Genomic DNA, 14,763 nt, shown 5'->3' with positions numbered 1-14,763 from the left:
TGGATAACACTTGTCACAGTTAAATTCTAAAATGATATTATGTACATCAATATAATACACAACTTAGATTTAATTTTTCTCAGAAATTCTAATTAGGTTGATCTCTCAAAAATTTAACAAGTCTTTCAATCTAATAAGAAGCACAAATCAGCAATTTGTTTGTATTTTCTCAGACCCGATTGTATACAACCATTGAGTAGTCAGTAAGTATTAAATTAAAGAGGAACTTAATGTTTACCTCCCATAAATAGATGTTCTCCTCAATTCCAGCAGTAACATAAAGTCCATTGGGTGATACAGCAAGACAGGAAACAATCCCAGGACAGATTATCTTCTGCTGCAACTGATCCTGAAACAAGAAGATGAAAGAATTTGTCCAATAAAACTCTACAGCTACATTAAATTCAAGATAAAGATACATAACCAACATTTCAGGCTTAAAGCCCTTCATCAAGGTATCAGCAAATTGTAGGCAAGGGGCAAGAGGAGCAGAGGTGGATAAGGGAGGGAATGCACAAGAGAAAACAGGGAAAGGGGGATAGCTTTGAAAAGAGAGGAAAGGGGGTGTAGAACTGGAGAGGGGAAGGGAAGAAAGGCCTAGGTCCAGCAGAAACTGGATAAGTCAACATTAATTTCATCCAGTGGTTCTTCCACAACTAGACTTCTTCACACCCAGTACTATTTTAGGATTTTTTCCCTTTTTCTAAATTCCTCTGTCACATCTTCTCCCAGGATGAACTCTTCCAATCCAGATAATCCAAGATGTCTTCCTTCAATAAAAATGTGACTTCACCTCTACTGTCAACTCAACCCTTATCCACATCTCCAATGTTCTACACATCTGCCCTGGCCCCTTCTGCCCCGAGATGCAACAAGAACAGGATTGTCATGGACCTCAACTATCACTTCAACAGCCTTCACATCTAACACATTATCTTCCATCACCTTCAACATGATCGCATCAGAAAGGAGTCACGTGATGGAGTAGTGGCCGGTCAGGGAACTCCAGCCCTCTCCGGAAAAGTTTAAAAAAAACACACAAAACACAAAGGCACAAACATAAAAATTAAAACAAAGTGAAAGTAAAGGTGGGAAGAAAATGGCAGCGAAGAAAGAAAAGTCGAAAGCAACGGGAAGAAGAGAAGAAGAAAGAATGTCGGAAGAAGGTGAAGGCCTTACCTGTCCGAGGAGGCCCGCCGCAGAGAGAGAAGCCCGCTCCCTAAGGTCAGTTGAAGTCCCGAGCTCGGGACTACAAAAATGGCTCGCGGAGCCAAGTAAAAGTGCGCAACCGCGCATACACGAGGAGTCACGCATGCGCGATGCGCATGAAAAAAAAACACTGACGGGAGGGGGGACCAGCTGAGGAGTCGATCTCCACAGCTGAGGATGACAGCTGCAACACAACAACAGGAAGAGAACATAGAAAACAACGAGAACAAGGAAGAAGAGTAAAAAAAAAGGAAGCAACAGATGACGAACCCAGAGGAAGAAGAAGAACATAGAGAAATGGAAGAAGAAGGGAAAGGCAAGACAATGGATATATTTTTTTTAAAGAATATATGGAATCAGTAAAAGAATGGCAATTACAAGAATTTAGTGAAATAAAAAGAATTAAAAGTGCAGAAGAAAAAAATGAATAGATTAGAGATGGTCATGTCAGATATACGAAAAAGAGTGGACAAGGTGAAAGAACGAGAAACAGCCGTAGAAATGCAAGTAGAGGACTTAAAAAAAGAAATTAGAAGAATCTAATAAAAAAGTTAAAGAGACACAAGAGCTGTTAGCTCAGAAGATAGATATAATGGAAAATTATAATAGAAGAAATAATATAAAGATAGTGGGCATAAAGGAAGATAAAGAAGGCAAGAATATGAGAGAATTTATAAAAGATTGGATCCCCAGAGTCCTAGGAAGACCAGAATTACAGGAAGAAATGGAAATAGAAAGGGCACATAGAACATTAGCCCCTAAACCACAGCCACAACAAAAACCAAGATCCATTTTAGTAAAATTCTTAAGATATACAACAAGAGAAAATATATTGGAGAAAGCAATGAAGAAAATAAGAGAAGACAAAAAGCCACTGGAATACAAAGGTCAAAAATTTTTTTTCTATCCAGACGTAAGTTTTGAACTCCTGAAGAAGAAAAAGGAGTTTAATACAGCAAAAGCAATCCTATGGAGGAAAGGATATAAATTTGTGCTGAGGTACCCAGCGTATAAATAGTTATTCCAGGGCAGCAAAACAGACTATTCTCGGATCCGGAGGAAGCACGAAAATTTGCAGAACAACTACAAAACAGGCAGAGAGATGAAGACATGTAACGAGAGTAAAAATGACCACGAACTATATGTATGTGTGTATATGGGTATATTCTTTGGCTTGGCTTCGCGGACGAAGATTTATGGAGGGGGTAAATGTCCACGTCAGCTGCAGGCTCGTTTGTGGCTGACAAGTCCGATGCGGGACAGGCAGACACGGTTGCAGCGGTCGCAGGGGAAAATTGGTTGGTTGGGGTTGGGTGTTGGGTTTTTCCTCCTTTGTCTTTTTTCAGTGAGGTGGGCTCTGCGGTCTTCTTCAAAGGAGGTTACTGCCTGCCGAACTGTGAGGCGCCAAGATCCACGGTTTGAGGCGATATCAGCCCACTGGCGGTGGTCAATGTGGCAGGCACCAAGAGATATGTGTGTGTGTATGTATATATGTGTGTACATGAGTGTATCCATATTTAAAGGAAAATATATAGAGTTTAGATAAGAATTAATAAGGGAAAGAAAGGGAAGAGAGGAAGTAAGGAGGGAATTAAGAGAGTGACCTTCGTTATATATGAAAATTTAAATCTTTTCTGGGGAGGGCTGGGTGGGGAGGAGTTACGGTCACTGCGAAATCAGTTGACGCTTGCGAGTGAATTCACAAATCCAAATGGAGAGGGGAGATGTGGTTGCTCGACAAGGGATAAAGGGCAACTCACGAAGGGGAGGGGATAGTGGGGTTAAATAAATTTTAGATAGGAGAATAAGGGAAATGTTTGATGTTTTAGAAATGTTGTCTTATAAAGTGTTCAAAACAAGAAAGCAGAAATGGATAAGAAGGAAAGGTGATGACGAGGAAACGGAAAGGAAAGATAAACAAAGTATGAAATGGCTACGTTGAACTATATGACTTTAAATATTAACGGAATACATAACCAAATCAAAAGGAAGAAACTGCTAAATTTACTGAAAAAAGAAAAAATTGATATAGCATTCGTGCAAGAAACACATTTAACTGAAATGGAGCACAAGAAATTAAAGAGAGATTGGGTAGGACATGTAACAGCAGCGTCATATAATTCAAAAGCTAGAGGAGTAGCTATATTAATCAGTAAAAATGTACCAATTAAAATAGAAGAGGAAATAATAGATCTAGCAGGGAGATATGTAATGATAAAATGTCAGATATATTCAGAGTTTTGGAATTTACTCAATGTACATTCACCTAACGAAGAAGATCAACAATTTATGCAAGATATTTTTTTGAAGATAGCAGACACGCAAGGGAACATACTAATAGGAGGGAATTTCAACCTTAACTTGGATTCAAACATGGATAAAACTGGGAAAAAAAATTAACAGCAAGAACAAAGTAACCAAATTTATAATTAAATCGATGCAAGAAATGCAACTTTTGGATATATGGAAACAACACCCAAAAGAAAAGGAATATTCATATTATTCGGGTAGACATAAAACATACTCAAGAATAGACCTATTCCTGTTATCAGCTCATATGCAAGACAGAGTAATAAAAACAAAATATAAAGATAGATTATTATCGGACCACTCACCCCTGATATTGACAATAGAGTTAGAGGACATCCCTACAAGAATGTATAGATGGAGATTAAACTCCATCCTACTTAAAAGGCAGGATTTTAGAGAATTCATTGAAAGACAAATTAAAATGTACTTTGAAATAAATACGGAATCAGTGAAAGATAAATTTATACTATGGGACGCAATGAAAGCGTTCATCAGAGGGCAAATAATAAGTTATGTAACCAAGATGAAGAAGGACTACAATCGGGAAAAAGAGCAGTTGGAAAGGGAAATAGTAAATATAGAAAAAGAATTAGCAATGAAGGAAGATACAACTAAAAGAAGAGAATTGGCAGATAAAAAAATAAAATATGAAACACTACAAACATATAAGGTGGAGAAGAACATAATGAAGACAAAACAGAAATATTATGAACTAGGAGAAAAAACACACAGAATTCTAGCATGGCAACTTAAGACAGAACAAACTAAGAGAATGGTATTGGAATCAAGGAAAAAAGACAAACAAATCACATATAATCCAACGGAGATTAATGAAAACTTCAGAGAATTCTACGAACAATTATACCAAACTAAAAACGAAGGGAAAGAAGACAAAATAGACGAATTTTTAACTAAAATTGAACTACCAAAATTACAAATAGAGGAACAAAACAAATTAACAGAACCATTAGAAATAGTAGAAATACAAGAGATAATAAAAAAAACTACCAAATAATAAAACACCAGAAGAGGATGCAATAATTACAGTAATACCAAAGACAGGGAAAGATTCACTCGCACCAGCGTCATATAGACCAATATCTTTACTTAACACAGATTATAAGATAATAGCTAAACTATTAGCAAACAGATTAGCCGACTATGTACCAAAAATAGTAAATCTAGACCAAACTGGATTTATTAAAAAAAGACGAACAACAGACAATATTTGTAAATTTATTAACTTAATTCATGCAGTAGAAGGAAATAAAGCTCCAACAGTAGCGGTTGCTTTAGACGCAGAGAAGGCCTTTGACAGAGTAGAATGATATTATTTATTCAAAGTATTACAAAAATTCATTTTACCAGAGAAATATATTAATTGGATTAAAGCATTATATAAGGGGTCATTGGTGAAAGTGACAGTAAATGGATATATATCAAAACAATTTAACTTAAGCAGATCAACAAGGCAGGGATGCCCACTATCACCCTTATTGTTCGCGTTAGCTATAGAACCACTAGCAGAATTGATAAGAACAGAAAATAAAATAAAAGGGATAAAAATAAAAGACAAGGAATATAAAATCAGTTTATTTGCAGATGACGTTATAGTATACTTAACAGAACCAGAAATATCAATAAAAGAATTACATAAGAAATTGAAGGAATATGGAGAAGTGTCGGGGTACAAGATTAACGCAAATAAAAGTGAAGCAATGCCAATGAATAATGCGGATTTCTCAAAATTTAAGAAAGAATCACCATTCAGATGGCAAATGCAAGCAATACGATACCTAGGTATACAAATAAATAAAAACCTCGGCCATCTATATAAACTCAATTATTATCCACTAATGAAAAAATTACAGGACGACTTAGAGCATTGGAAAGAGTTACCACTAACACTAATAGGAAGGATAAACTGTATTAAAATGAACATTTTCCCAAGGATACAATACCTATTTCAGGCATTGCCAATACACTTGACAGAGAAATTCTTCAAGGAGGTAAAGAAAATAATAAGGAAATTTTTATGGAAAGGGGGAAACCGAGGATAGCACTAGATAAATTAACAGAATGGTATAAACAAGGAGGCTTACAACTACCCTAGCTGTATTATGTCAGCCTGGAAATTAGAAGATAACTTGAGAATACAACAATGGTATATAGAAATGAATAAATGTATTCCATTAGAAAAAATAACATATAATTTAAGAAATAATATTACAATATTTAAACAAATATGGGAGCCATACATGAAACACAATAGAGAAAACCTACCGGGGACATCTACCACCTAAAATGACAGAGGGAGAAGGAAATGAAAAGAATTGACTCAGTGGAATTTCTTGTTTATTTTTATTGAGTGACAACATTGTTTGACGGGTTTAATGTATTTTAGATTCTGTACTTTAAATGAATGGGAGGGGAGGTAGGGAGGGTGGGATGGGAAGAGGGAGGGGAGAGAAAACGACACTGTATATATTTGAAAAGAAAAATGTATGTATCTTGATCAATGTGGTTTATAGTGTGAAAAATAAAAATTTTTTAAAAAACATGATTGCATCACTAGACACATTTTCCCCTCTTCACCTTTCGTAGGAACCAATCCCTCCATGTCTCCCTCGCACACTCATCCTTTCTTATTAAACATTCTCTTGGCACCTTCCGTCATAACAGGAAGTACCACACTTCCGCCAATACCACCTCCCTCACCACCATTCGAAGCAACACTTCCCTTGTGAATCTGTGAGAGTAATTGATTGAAAGTAAAACATGAAAGACTGCAGATGCTGTGATTGTAGTCAAAGCCCAGAGATGCTGGAGAAACTCAGGTGTTCTTGCCATGTCCACATTTCGAACTGAGCCCTTTCCACACCCTAAGCAAGGGCTTAGGCCCAAAACATTAGTAATATATTTTAACCTCCTATAGACACGGCGAGAATGGCTGAGTTCCTCCTGCTTCTGTATTTTGACTGGAGTCAACTACTGCATCCATTGCTCGTGTTATGGCCTTCTCTACATGAAAGACATTGGACGCAGACTGAGAAATTGCTTTGCTGAGCATCTTCGCTCTATAACACTAATAGGAAGGATAAACTGTATCTTCGCTCAATAACAGGGATCTCCCAGTGGCCAACCATTTTAATTCTGCACAAAAACATCTGTCCATGGCCTCATACACTACCAAACCAAGACCTCCCGTAATTCGAGGAGTAACATCTAATTTTCCATCTGGGCACACTTCAAACTGATGGAATTAACATTGACTTTTCCAATGAACATTTCCCATTCGCTCTCACTCTCTTCCCTATCTCTCAGTATCCTATCCTCCATCTCTACACCCCCTTCCCTTTCCAATTACAGCTATCCACTTCCCCGTTTTCTCTTGTGCAACCCTCCGCCCCCCCCTCCATTATCCACCCATTACCTCTTACCTATGGGCCTGTGCTCCTCTCCTTGCCCCTCCTCCACAGCATTTTATTCAAGAGCCTGCCTACATTTTACTCATATCTTGATGAAGAGCTCAAGCCCGAAATGTTCATTATGCATCTTTATATCTGCTATATAAAGTACACTGTGTGAGCTACTGTTTCTCCAATATTGTATTTTTACTTCAATCACTGCACCTGCAGATTTTCAAATTTTACTTCAAAAAAAAAGTCAGGTGTAGTTTCAATCACACCAATGGCCCCTTTAATCTTTAATGGAGCTCTTAATGTTCAACCGTGGGAAAACTGCAAATGTGTCCATTCTCAGAAATTCACTACAATTCTACATCTGTTCTGTGATAACACAAGTGACACACTGTTCAAAAATTCACCACAAATGTAATCCTCAACAGACTAGGATCAAGTAAGGCTGTGCCACCCACTGTTTAGTCTCCTCGTCTAAGCACCCATTCATCCTTCAAGGGCTCAAGCCTGAAACATTGGATATGTATCTTTATATTTGCTATATAAAGGGCACTGTTTGACATGCTGATTCTCCAGTTTTGTGTTTTTACTCCAATCCCCTTGCTTTCAGCCCATTCTCAAGTGCACAACCCATGCTCTCTTCCCTTTTTTCATTGCCCTTCCATCCTACCCTTTCTCTCCAGTCCCTCTCCCCTTGCTCTTTTATTTCCACCCCCCCCCCCATCCTTATTTCCCACGTTTCCCCAGTCTGGTCCCCCTCCTCCCCATCACAGTCTGCCCTCTCCCCACAGCACCCCTCCCAGTCCAGTCCACCCCGCCCAAACATCCTCCCCCACCACCCCAAAGTCCGCCCCAACCATTTCACCCCTCCAACATCCTCCCCCACCCCTCACATCCGCCCCCCTCCCCCTACATCCACCCCAACCTCTTCCCCTCCCAGAGTGCGCCCCACCCACCCAATCATCCCCAACCTCCCCCTTCACACGAGTTCACTGAACCGACCTTCCGCTGCATCTCCCACACGCTGATGTAATTCTTGCCGAGCTGCGCTCCCAGCAGATACTCGCCACCTAAAGTGCACAGAGCACGGGCCGAGGTATTGCCGCCCCGGTAACTGGTGAGCGTGGTTCCAGAGCGCGGCTCCCACACGTTACAGTTCCATAGTGAACTGCCCGCATCGCAGCTCAGCACCACTTCCAGCACAGCCGCCATCTTCCAGCCTTCCCATAATTCCTGCCGCCAAAGAGCAGCGCGGTAAGAGTGGTGTGGAGCCGTTGCCCCGGCAACGAGTTGGTCAGGCAACCACAGACGAGGACCTTGAGATCCGTCAGCTCCCTGCTTGTTGTGCAGTGAGACAATACCACAAGGTAATTTTTAAAACTAAAATGAGCACGTTGGGAATGAACACTGCTGTCAGAGAACAAGCAGTGATCACCGAGCCCAATTATATTGTAGTTATTTCATTGTAATTCAGATTGTCAGAGTACATTGACATCCCATGCAACCCCGAGATTCTTTTTCCTGCAGGCCAGGCAGAACTTATTGGTTAATGCAAAAATGTAAACAGATAACGAATGTAAACAATCTGTGCAATACTGAGAGAATTTTAAAAAATCAATTCATCACCTAATTATCCTTCACCCACATGCCAATTTACCTGGGTTTCTTCTCCCTTGGTTCACCTGGTTCCATCTAATACCTACCAGCCTTCATCTCCACCATACCCCATCCTTTTGTCAGATTATGTATATGAGATGTACCGGAAGTCACGTGGTATGAGAGAGAGATAAGAACACAAGCAGGAGAACAAAGGAAACAGGAGAATGAAGCCAGTGAGAAGTTTACCAGATAAAACTTGTGTTTAATGTTTTATTAACTTCACATTTCGGGCCACAAATGTGACATTGGCGACGAGGATGAAAGAAGCTTGAAGAAAATTAAAGACTAAACAAGATTACAGAGGTTTACAGACAACTTCAAGGTGATAAGAATTTTCTCTTTGACTCAGTACTTTTGGGGCTGGAATATTTCCTCATGGCTGGTGCAAACGGTGACTTTCTAACACATAGTGGAATTGCTCATTTTGACCTGACTGGTATGCAAGCACTGTAAGTGTGAAGTGGAAGGCATGGCTGGAAGAATTTGAATCCTATGCCGACAGTCGTGGCCTATTTCTAGATACTGGTACAGTTGAACAAAAAGCGCAGAGAAGGGCATTACTTCTTTTCACTGTTGGTCCCTCAGTTCGGGAAACATTTAAGACACTTTTAAATACTGGAAGAAAGGATGAGTACCAGAAAGCAGTAGATGCATTAAATGCACACTATGTAGTGACACCGAATGCTACATTTCGACGCCATTTGTTTCGGAGAACGAGACAAGAAGATGGCCAGACAATTACTCAGTACGTGACGAGACTACGCCAGCTAGCTGTTGGATGCAATTACATGCCAGCTGATTTGGACAACCAATTATTGGATCAAGTCGTACAGCACTGTAGATCAGATAAACTCAGAAGACGTCTACTGGAAAGAGGGAGTGAGTTGGAACTCACCGATGCTTTAGCTATTGCTGCTGCATTAGAGGCTGTTGAAGGGCAATTTCATACCATGACCCTGAAAGACAACTCAAGCCAGCAAATTAAGAGGCTCTCACATCGCCATAATCAGCCAAGATATACATCGACACAGGACGTGGAGTATTATCGATGTGGATACCGAGGTCACTTTGGAAAAGTCCCATATTGCCCGGCCAAAGGCAAAGTTTGCAGAAAGTGTGGAGGTAAGGACCACTTTGCAAAGAAGTGCAAAAGCAAGTCCAATGCAGACCAGAAGAGGAAGAGTACAACTTCCAAAGGCAAAGCCTGGGGGAAAGGAAAGTATCCTGGAAAGAAAGATACCATTCGCCAGATAGACGGTGACGATGATGATACCAAGGAGGGACAGAGTTGTTACCAATTTACATTGAATGAAGTACATCATGAGAAGGTCCCAGTGATCATTGGTGGAGTGACAGTAATGTGATTGATCGACATTTATGGGAGAAGTTGAAAAGGAAAAAGATCATCTGTACCTCAAAGAAGTGTTCCAAGAAACTGTATCCATACTCAGCAACCAAGCCATTGCAGACCATTGGATGTTTTACTGCAACTGTTGAAGCTGGAGATAAGTACACCGAAGCAGAGTTTATGGTCATAGAAGAGAGGGGAGAACCATTGCTGAGTAGAAGCACAGCGCAAGACCTGGCAATACTTCATATTGGAGCTTGTGTCAATTCAATTCAGTCATACGAGGATATGAAGCAAGAATTCCCCGCAGTCTTCCAAGGAGTAGGAAAGCTGAAAGGTCGACAATTGAAGCTAGTGGTAGATGAAACGGTCAAACCCAAGGCACAACCAATGCGCCAAACTCCGTTTGGACTTCGTGGGAAAGTCGAAGCCAAAATTAAAGACTTGATCGAACAAGACATTATTGAACCGGTGGAACATTCGACTCAATGGGTCAGTCCCGAAGTGATTGTGCCCAAACCAAAGGGTGACATAAGACTATGTGTTGACATGAGAATGGCCAATGAAGCTATAATTAGAGAACGACACCCTATACCAACAGTGGAGGAAATACTTCAAGAACTAACTACCAGCAAGGTATTCTCAAAAATTGATCTGAAATGGGGCTATTATCAATTAGAGCTGGATCCAGGTTCCCGAGATGTAACTACATTTGTGACTCACTGTGGATTGTATCGTTACAAGAGACTATCATTTGGAATTAATGCAGCTTCGGAGATCTACCAGTATGAAATCCATCGAGTGATTCAAGGCATTCCTGGAGTTGCCAACATTTCTGACGACATCATAGTCCATGCACCAACGAAAGAAGAGCATGACAAACGGTTGAGGCGTGTACTATCTAGACTACAGGAGGCAGGCCTTACCGTGAATGGAAACAAGTGCCAGTTTGGTGTGTCAGAAATGGACTTCATGGGACACAGACTTACACGGGAAGGACTAAACCCTGCAGAGGTCAAGGTGAAAGCTATTGTAGAGGCACGTGCACCTCAGAACGCAACAGAGGTGAGGAGTTTCCTGGGATTGGTCAATTTTTGTGTAAAGTTCATTCCTAATTTCGCTACAGTGGCAGAACCACTAAGGAAACTAACCAGGAAAGGTGTACCATTTCATTTTGGATCTGACCAGAAGAAAGCATTCACAGCGCTGAAGCAAAGCCTGACAGATGCAAAAACTCTTGGATATTACAATCCGGCGGCATCAACCAAAGTCATAGCGGATGCCAGCCCGGTTGATTTAGGAGCTGTGTTGGTCCAGATGCATGATGGAGGACCAAGAATCATTGCCTATGCCAGCAGATCATTATCAGATGTGGAAAGGAGATACTCTCAGACAGAGAAAGAAGCACTCGGACTTGTATGGGCCTGTGAGAGGTTCCATGCATATTTATACGGCATTGAATTTGAACTCATCACAGATCATAAACCATTAGAGGTGATCTATGCACCTAGATCCAAACCATGTGCCAGAATAGAGAGATGGGTACTCAGACTACAACCCTACAAATATTAAGTAATCCACATTGCAGGGAAAGCAAACATTGCTGATCCGCTGTCCAGATTGGTGAAGGATGGATGTCCACAATCCAAGTCAGAATTGGGAACAGAAACAGAGAGCTTTGTACGCTTCGTAGCTATTCAGGCAACCTCGAAAGCTGTGACTATGAACGAGGTCGAGAGAGAATCCGAATGTGATCCAGAACTCATGGAAGTAAGAGAATGCATACAGAGTGGACAATGGGACAAGTGTACTCACAAGGCTTACATTCCCATTAGAGACGAACTTTGTTGCATCGGACAGTGTGTATTAAGAGGTTGCAGATTGGTGATACCACAAAGATTGAGACCGAAGATCGTATCCTTAGCGCATGAAGGACACCTAGGTATTGTTGGTACCAAGCAAAACCTCAGGACCAAGGTATGGTGGCCAAGTTGTGATAAGGACGCAGAGAGATTTGTTAAAACTTATCACGGATGTCAAATCACAAGTAGGAGTAATCCGCCAGAACCGATCCGGAGTACGCAACTCCCGACAGGACCATGGATTGACGTAGCTGTTGATTTTCTTGGACCTTTACCGATGGGTGAATCAATTATGGTAGTGATAGATTACTACAGCAGATACTATGAGTACGTGGTGTTGAAGTCTACAACCACTGAAAAAACAATACAAGCGTTAGCAGAGATATTTGCAAGATATGGATTACCTGTTACATTATACTCTGACAATGGTCCACAATTCATTTCAGAGACATTTGCGGAATACATGAGGACCACAGGTATCCACCATCATAAAGTAACTCCGAAATGGCCGCAAGCCAACGGAGAAGTAGAGAGACAAAATCAGTCCATTGAAAAACGATTGAGAATTGCACACGCAGAAGGACAAAATTGGCGAGAAGCATTGCTATCTTATGTGGCTGTCTATCGAGCAACGCCTCATGCAACCACTAGAAAAAGTCCTGCAGAAGCATTTTTTGGGAGAAAAATCCACACAAAAATGCCAGAAATAAAGGAAATCCGAGACGACCAGGAGATGAGGGACCATGATGCTGAAAAGAAAGGTGCAGCAAAGCTGTACACAGATTTGAAACGTGGAGCTAAGTACTCAGACATCATGCCAGGAGATAATGTTCTAGTGAGGCATGAAACTGATGGTAAGCTAGACACACCTTATTACCATCAACCCTATACTGTCGTATCCAGAAGTGGCAGTATGGTGACAGTCAAGTCTTCGACTAGAGTCCTGTATAAGAGAAATGTATCAGGTGTAAAAAGGTACCAGTCCAGAGATACATCGAGTGAAGAGGTTGAAAGGCTAATACGTAGTGTATGTTTAGCCATTGGATTATCAATTAGTTTATATAGTTGAGTAAGAGTAAAAGGGAGAGCAGCTCCCAAAATAGAACTAATTGAGAAATTTTGTACCAGTTTAATTTCTAAATTTACCCAATGGGGATTTAGAGATAATTCTGAATAATTCAACCAATACCTTAAGTAACTAATATTAATTGCCCAATAATAAATTCTAAAGTTGGGTAATGCCAATCCTCCCTCCAGTTTAGATTTCTGTAAATATTTTTTTCCCAATCTAGGATTCTTGTTTTGCCAGATATATGAAGACAATTTAGAATCGACCTTATCAAAAAAATATTTAGGAACAAAAATAGGTATAGCTTGGAATATATATAAAAATTTAGGTAAGATCATCATCTTAATAGCATTAATTCGGCCTATCATAGATAGGGATAATGGTGACCAATTGGTAAGTAAAATACCGATCAGGTCCAATAGAGGGAAAAAATTAGTCCTAAACAAATCTTTATGTTTTTTAGTAATCTTAATCCCTAAATATATAAAACCATCGTTTTTATTTTCATATCGATCCTATATGTGATAAATGTCAATTGGAAATAGCTTCCCTTACACATATGTTTTGGTCCTGTCCCTCTTTACAGAATTATTGGAAGGAAATTTTTTCCATTATATCTACCGTTTTGAATATTGATTTACAACCACATCCCATTACTGCAATTTTTGGATTACCTATGATAGATTTGACTTATTTATCTCTTCCTGGGGATCGTATGATTGCTTTTCTTACACTAATGGCTAGAAGATCTATACTATTGAATTGGAAAGAGGTTAATCCTCCCACTGTTTTCCAATGGTTTACCCAAACTATACTATGTTTAAATTTAGAGAAAATTAGAAACTCTGTCTATGAATCCCCTTCTAAGTTTGAGTTAACCTGGCGACCATTTATTCAATATTTTCATTTGTGGTGAGTTGATCTCGCTCTGTTTTCTTTTTATGATTATGTATGATAATTGGGCTGTTAGATGAGATCGGAGTGATCGGTGTGATTTAGCTATATCGGTAGGTTTTTTTTTTAAGTTTTTAATTCAGCTTTGTTTTTTCTTCCTTTTTGGGTTTTTTTTTCTCTCTTTTTTTAATATATTTTTATTAATTATATCTTTTTTTTAGAGATAGTTCATACTCTAAACTGATCTAAAATTTTTTTTAATGATATATTTTTATTCTGCAATATTATTGTTTAATATCTCTGTATTAATTCATTATTTACTATGTATTTTTCATATCTCTTTGAACTGTATGTGTTTATAAATTATAATAATAATAAAAAGATTGGAAAAGAAAGAAGAAAGGTCAATACGAGATGCTGAAACTGAGAGACCTGATGATGTTCCAGAGGCAGTTACCAGCACTCCTGATGAAGTGACTAGAGCGCCACAAACACCTGAAGCCGTGGTGAGCAGTATTTCCGACGCCGAGAGTGAACAACCGAGAAGCGACGACAATATTGCAGGCAGTCCGAAACGAAACCGGAAAGTGCCCAAATGATACGAAGACTTTGTGCCATAGTTTTAATAAGAACTTTGGGACAGTATTTTAATCTTATATCATAAAGTGCATGTATGAGTGCTGTACGAAGTAAATTTTATGTAGTTGAGTTATAGTATTACCATTAGTTACGATCTTTGTATGTTTCCGAGGGATATTGGTAAGTGAAGGTAAAGTTTATTTCTGATTAAAGGAGGGATGTCATGATAATGAAAATGTATGAGATGTACCGGAAGTCACGTGGTATGAGAGAGATAAGAACACAAGCAGGAGAACAAAGGAAACGGGAGAATAAAGCCAGTGAGAAGTTTACCTGATAAAACTTGTGTTTAATGTTTTATTAACTTCACATTTCGGGCCACAAATGTGACACCTTTCATCTAGTTGGTTCCAT

The 14,763-nt window shown here is 39.5% G+C and overlaps 1 protein-coding gene across 2 annotated transcripts in view; it reads right to left on the bottom strand.

The window, feature by feature from the left end:
- Nucleotides 1-14,763, bottom strand: part of wdr18 (WD repeat domain 18) — a 209,788-nt gene that overhangs the window by 120,925 nt on the left and 74,100 nt on the right. Inside the window, exons 1-3 of one of the 2 annotated variants that reach the window (XM_069928004.1) lie at nucleotides 8,596-8,671; nucleotides 7,941-8,276; nucleotides 239-349 (exon numbers count right to left, since the gene is read on the bottom strand). In XM_069928004.1, coding sequence (XP_069784105.1) covers nucleotides 239-349; nucleotides 7,941-8,150 — 321 coding nt within the window. In that variant the 5' untranslated portion in view covers nucleotides 8,151-8,276; nucleotides 8,596-8,671. Of the gene's footprint in view, nucleotides 1-238; nucleotides 350-7,940; nucleotides 8,277-8,595; nucleotides 8,672-14,763 lie in introns of those variants that run through there. The other variant, XM_069928005.1, reaches the window with a different exon arrangement.

Source organism: Narcine bancroftii, chromosome 3 (genome assembly GCF_036971445.1).
Source record: "Narcine bancroftii isolate sNarBan1 chromosome 3, sNarBan1.hap1, whole genome shotgun sequence".
Lineage (NCBI taxonomy): Eukaryota > Metazoa > Chordata > Chondrichthyes > Torpediniformes > Narcinidae > Narcine > Narcine bancroftii.
This window is presented reverse-complemented; position numbering and strand designations above follow the sequence as displayed.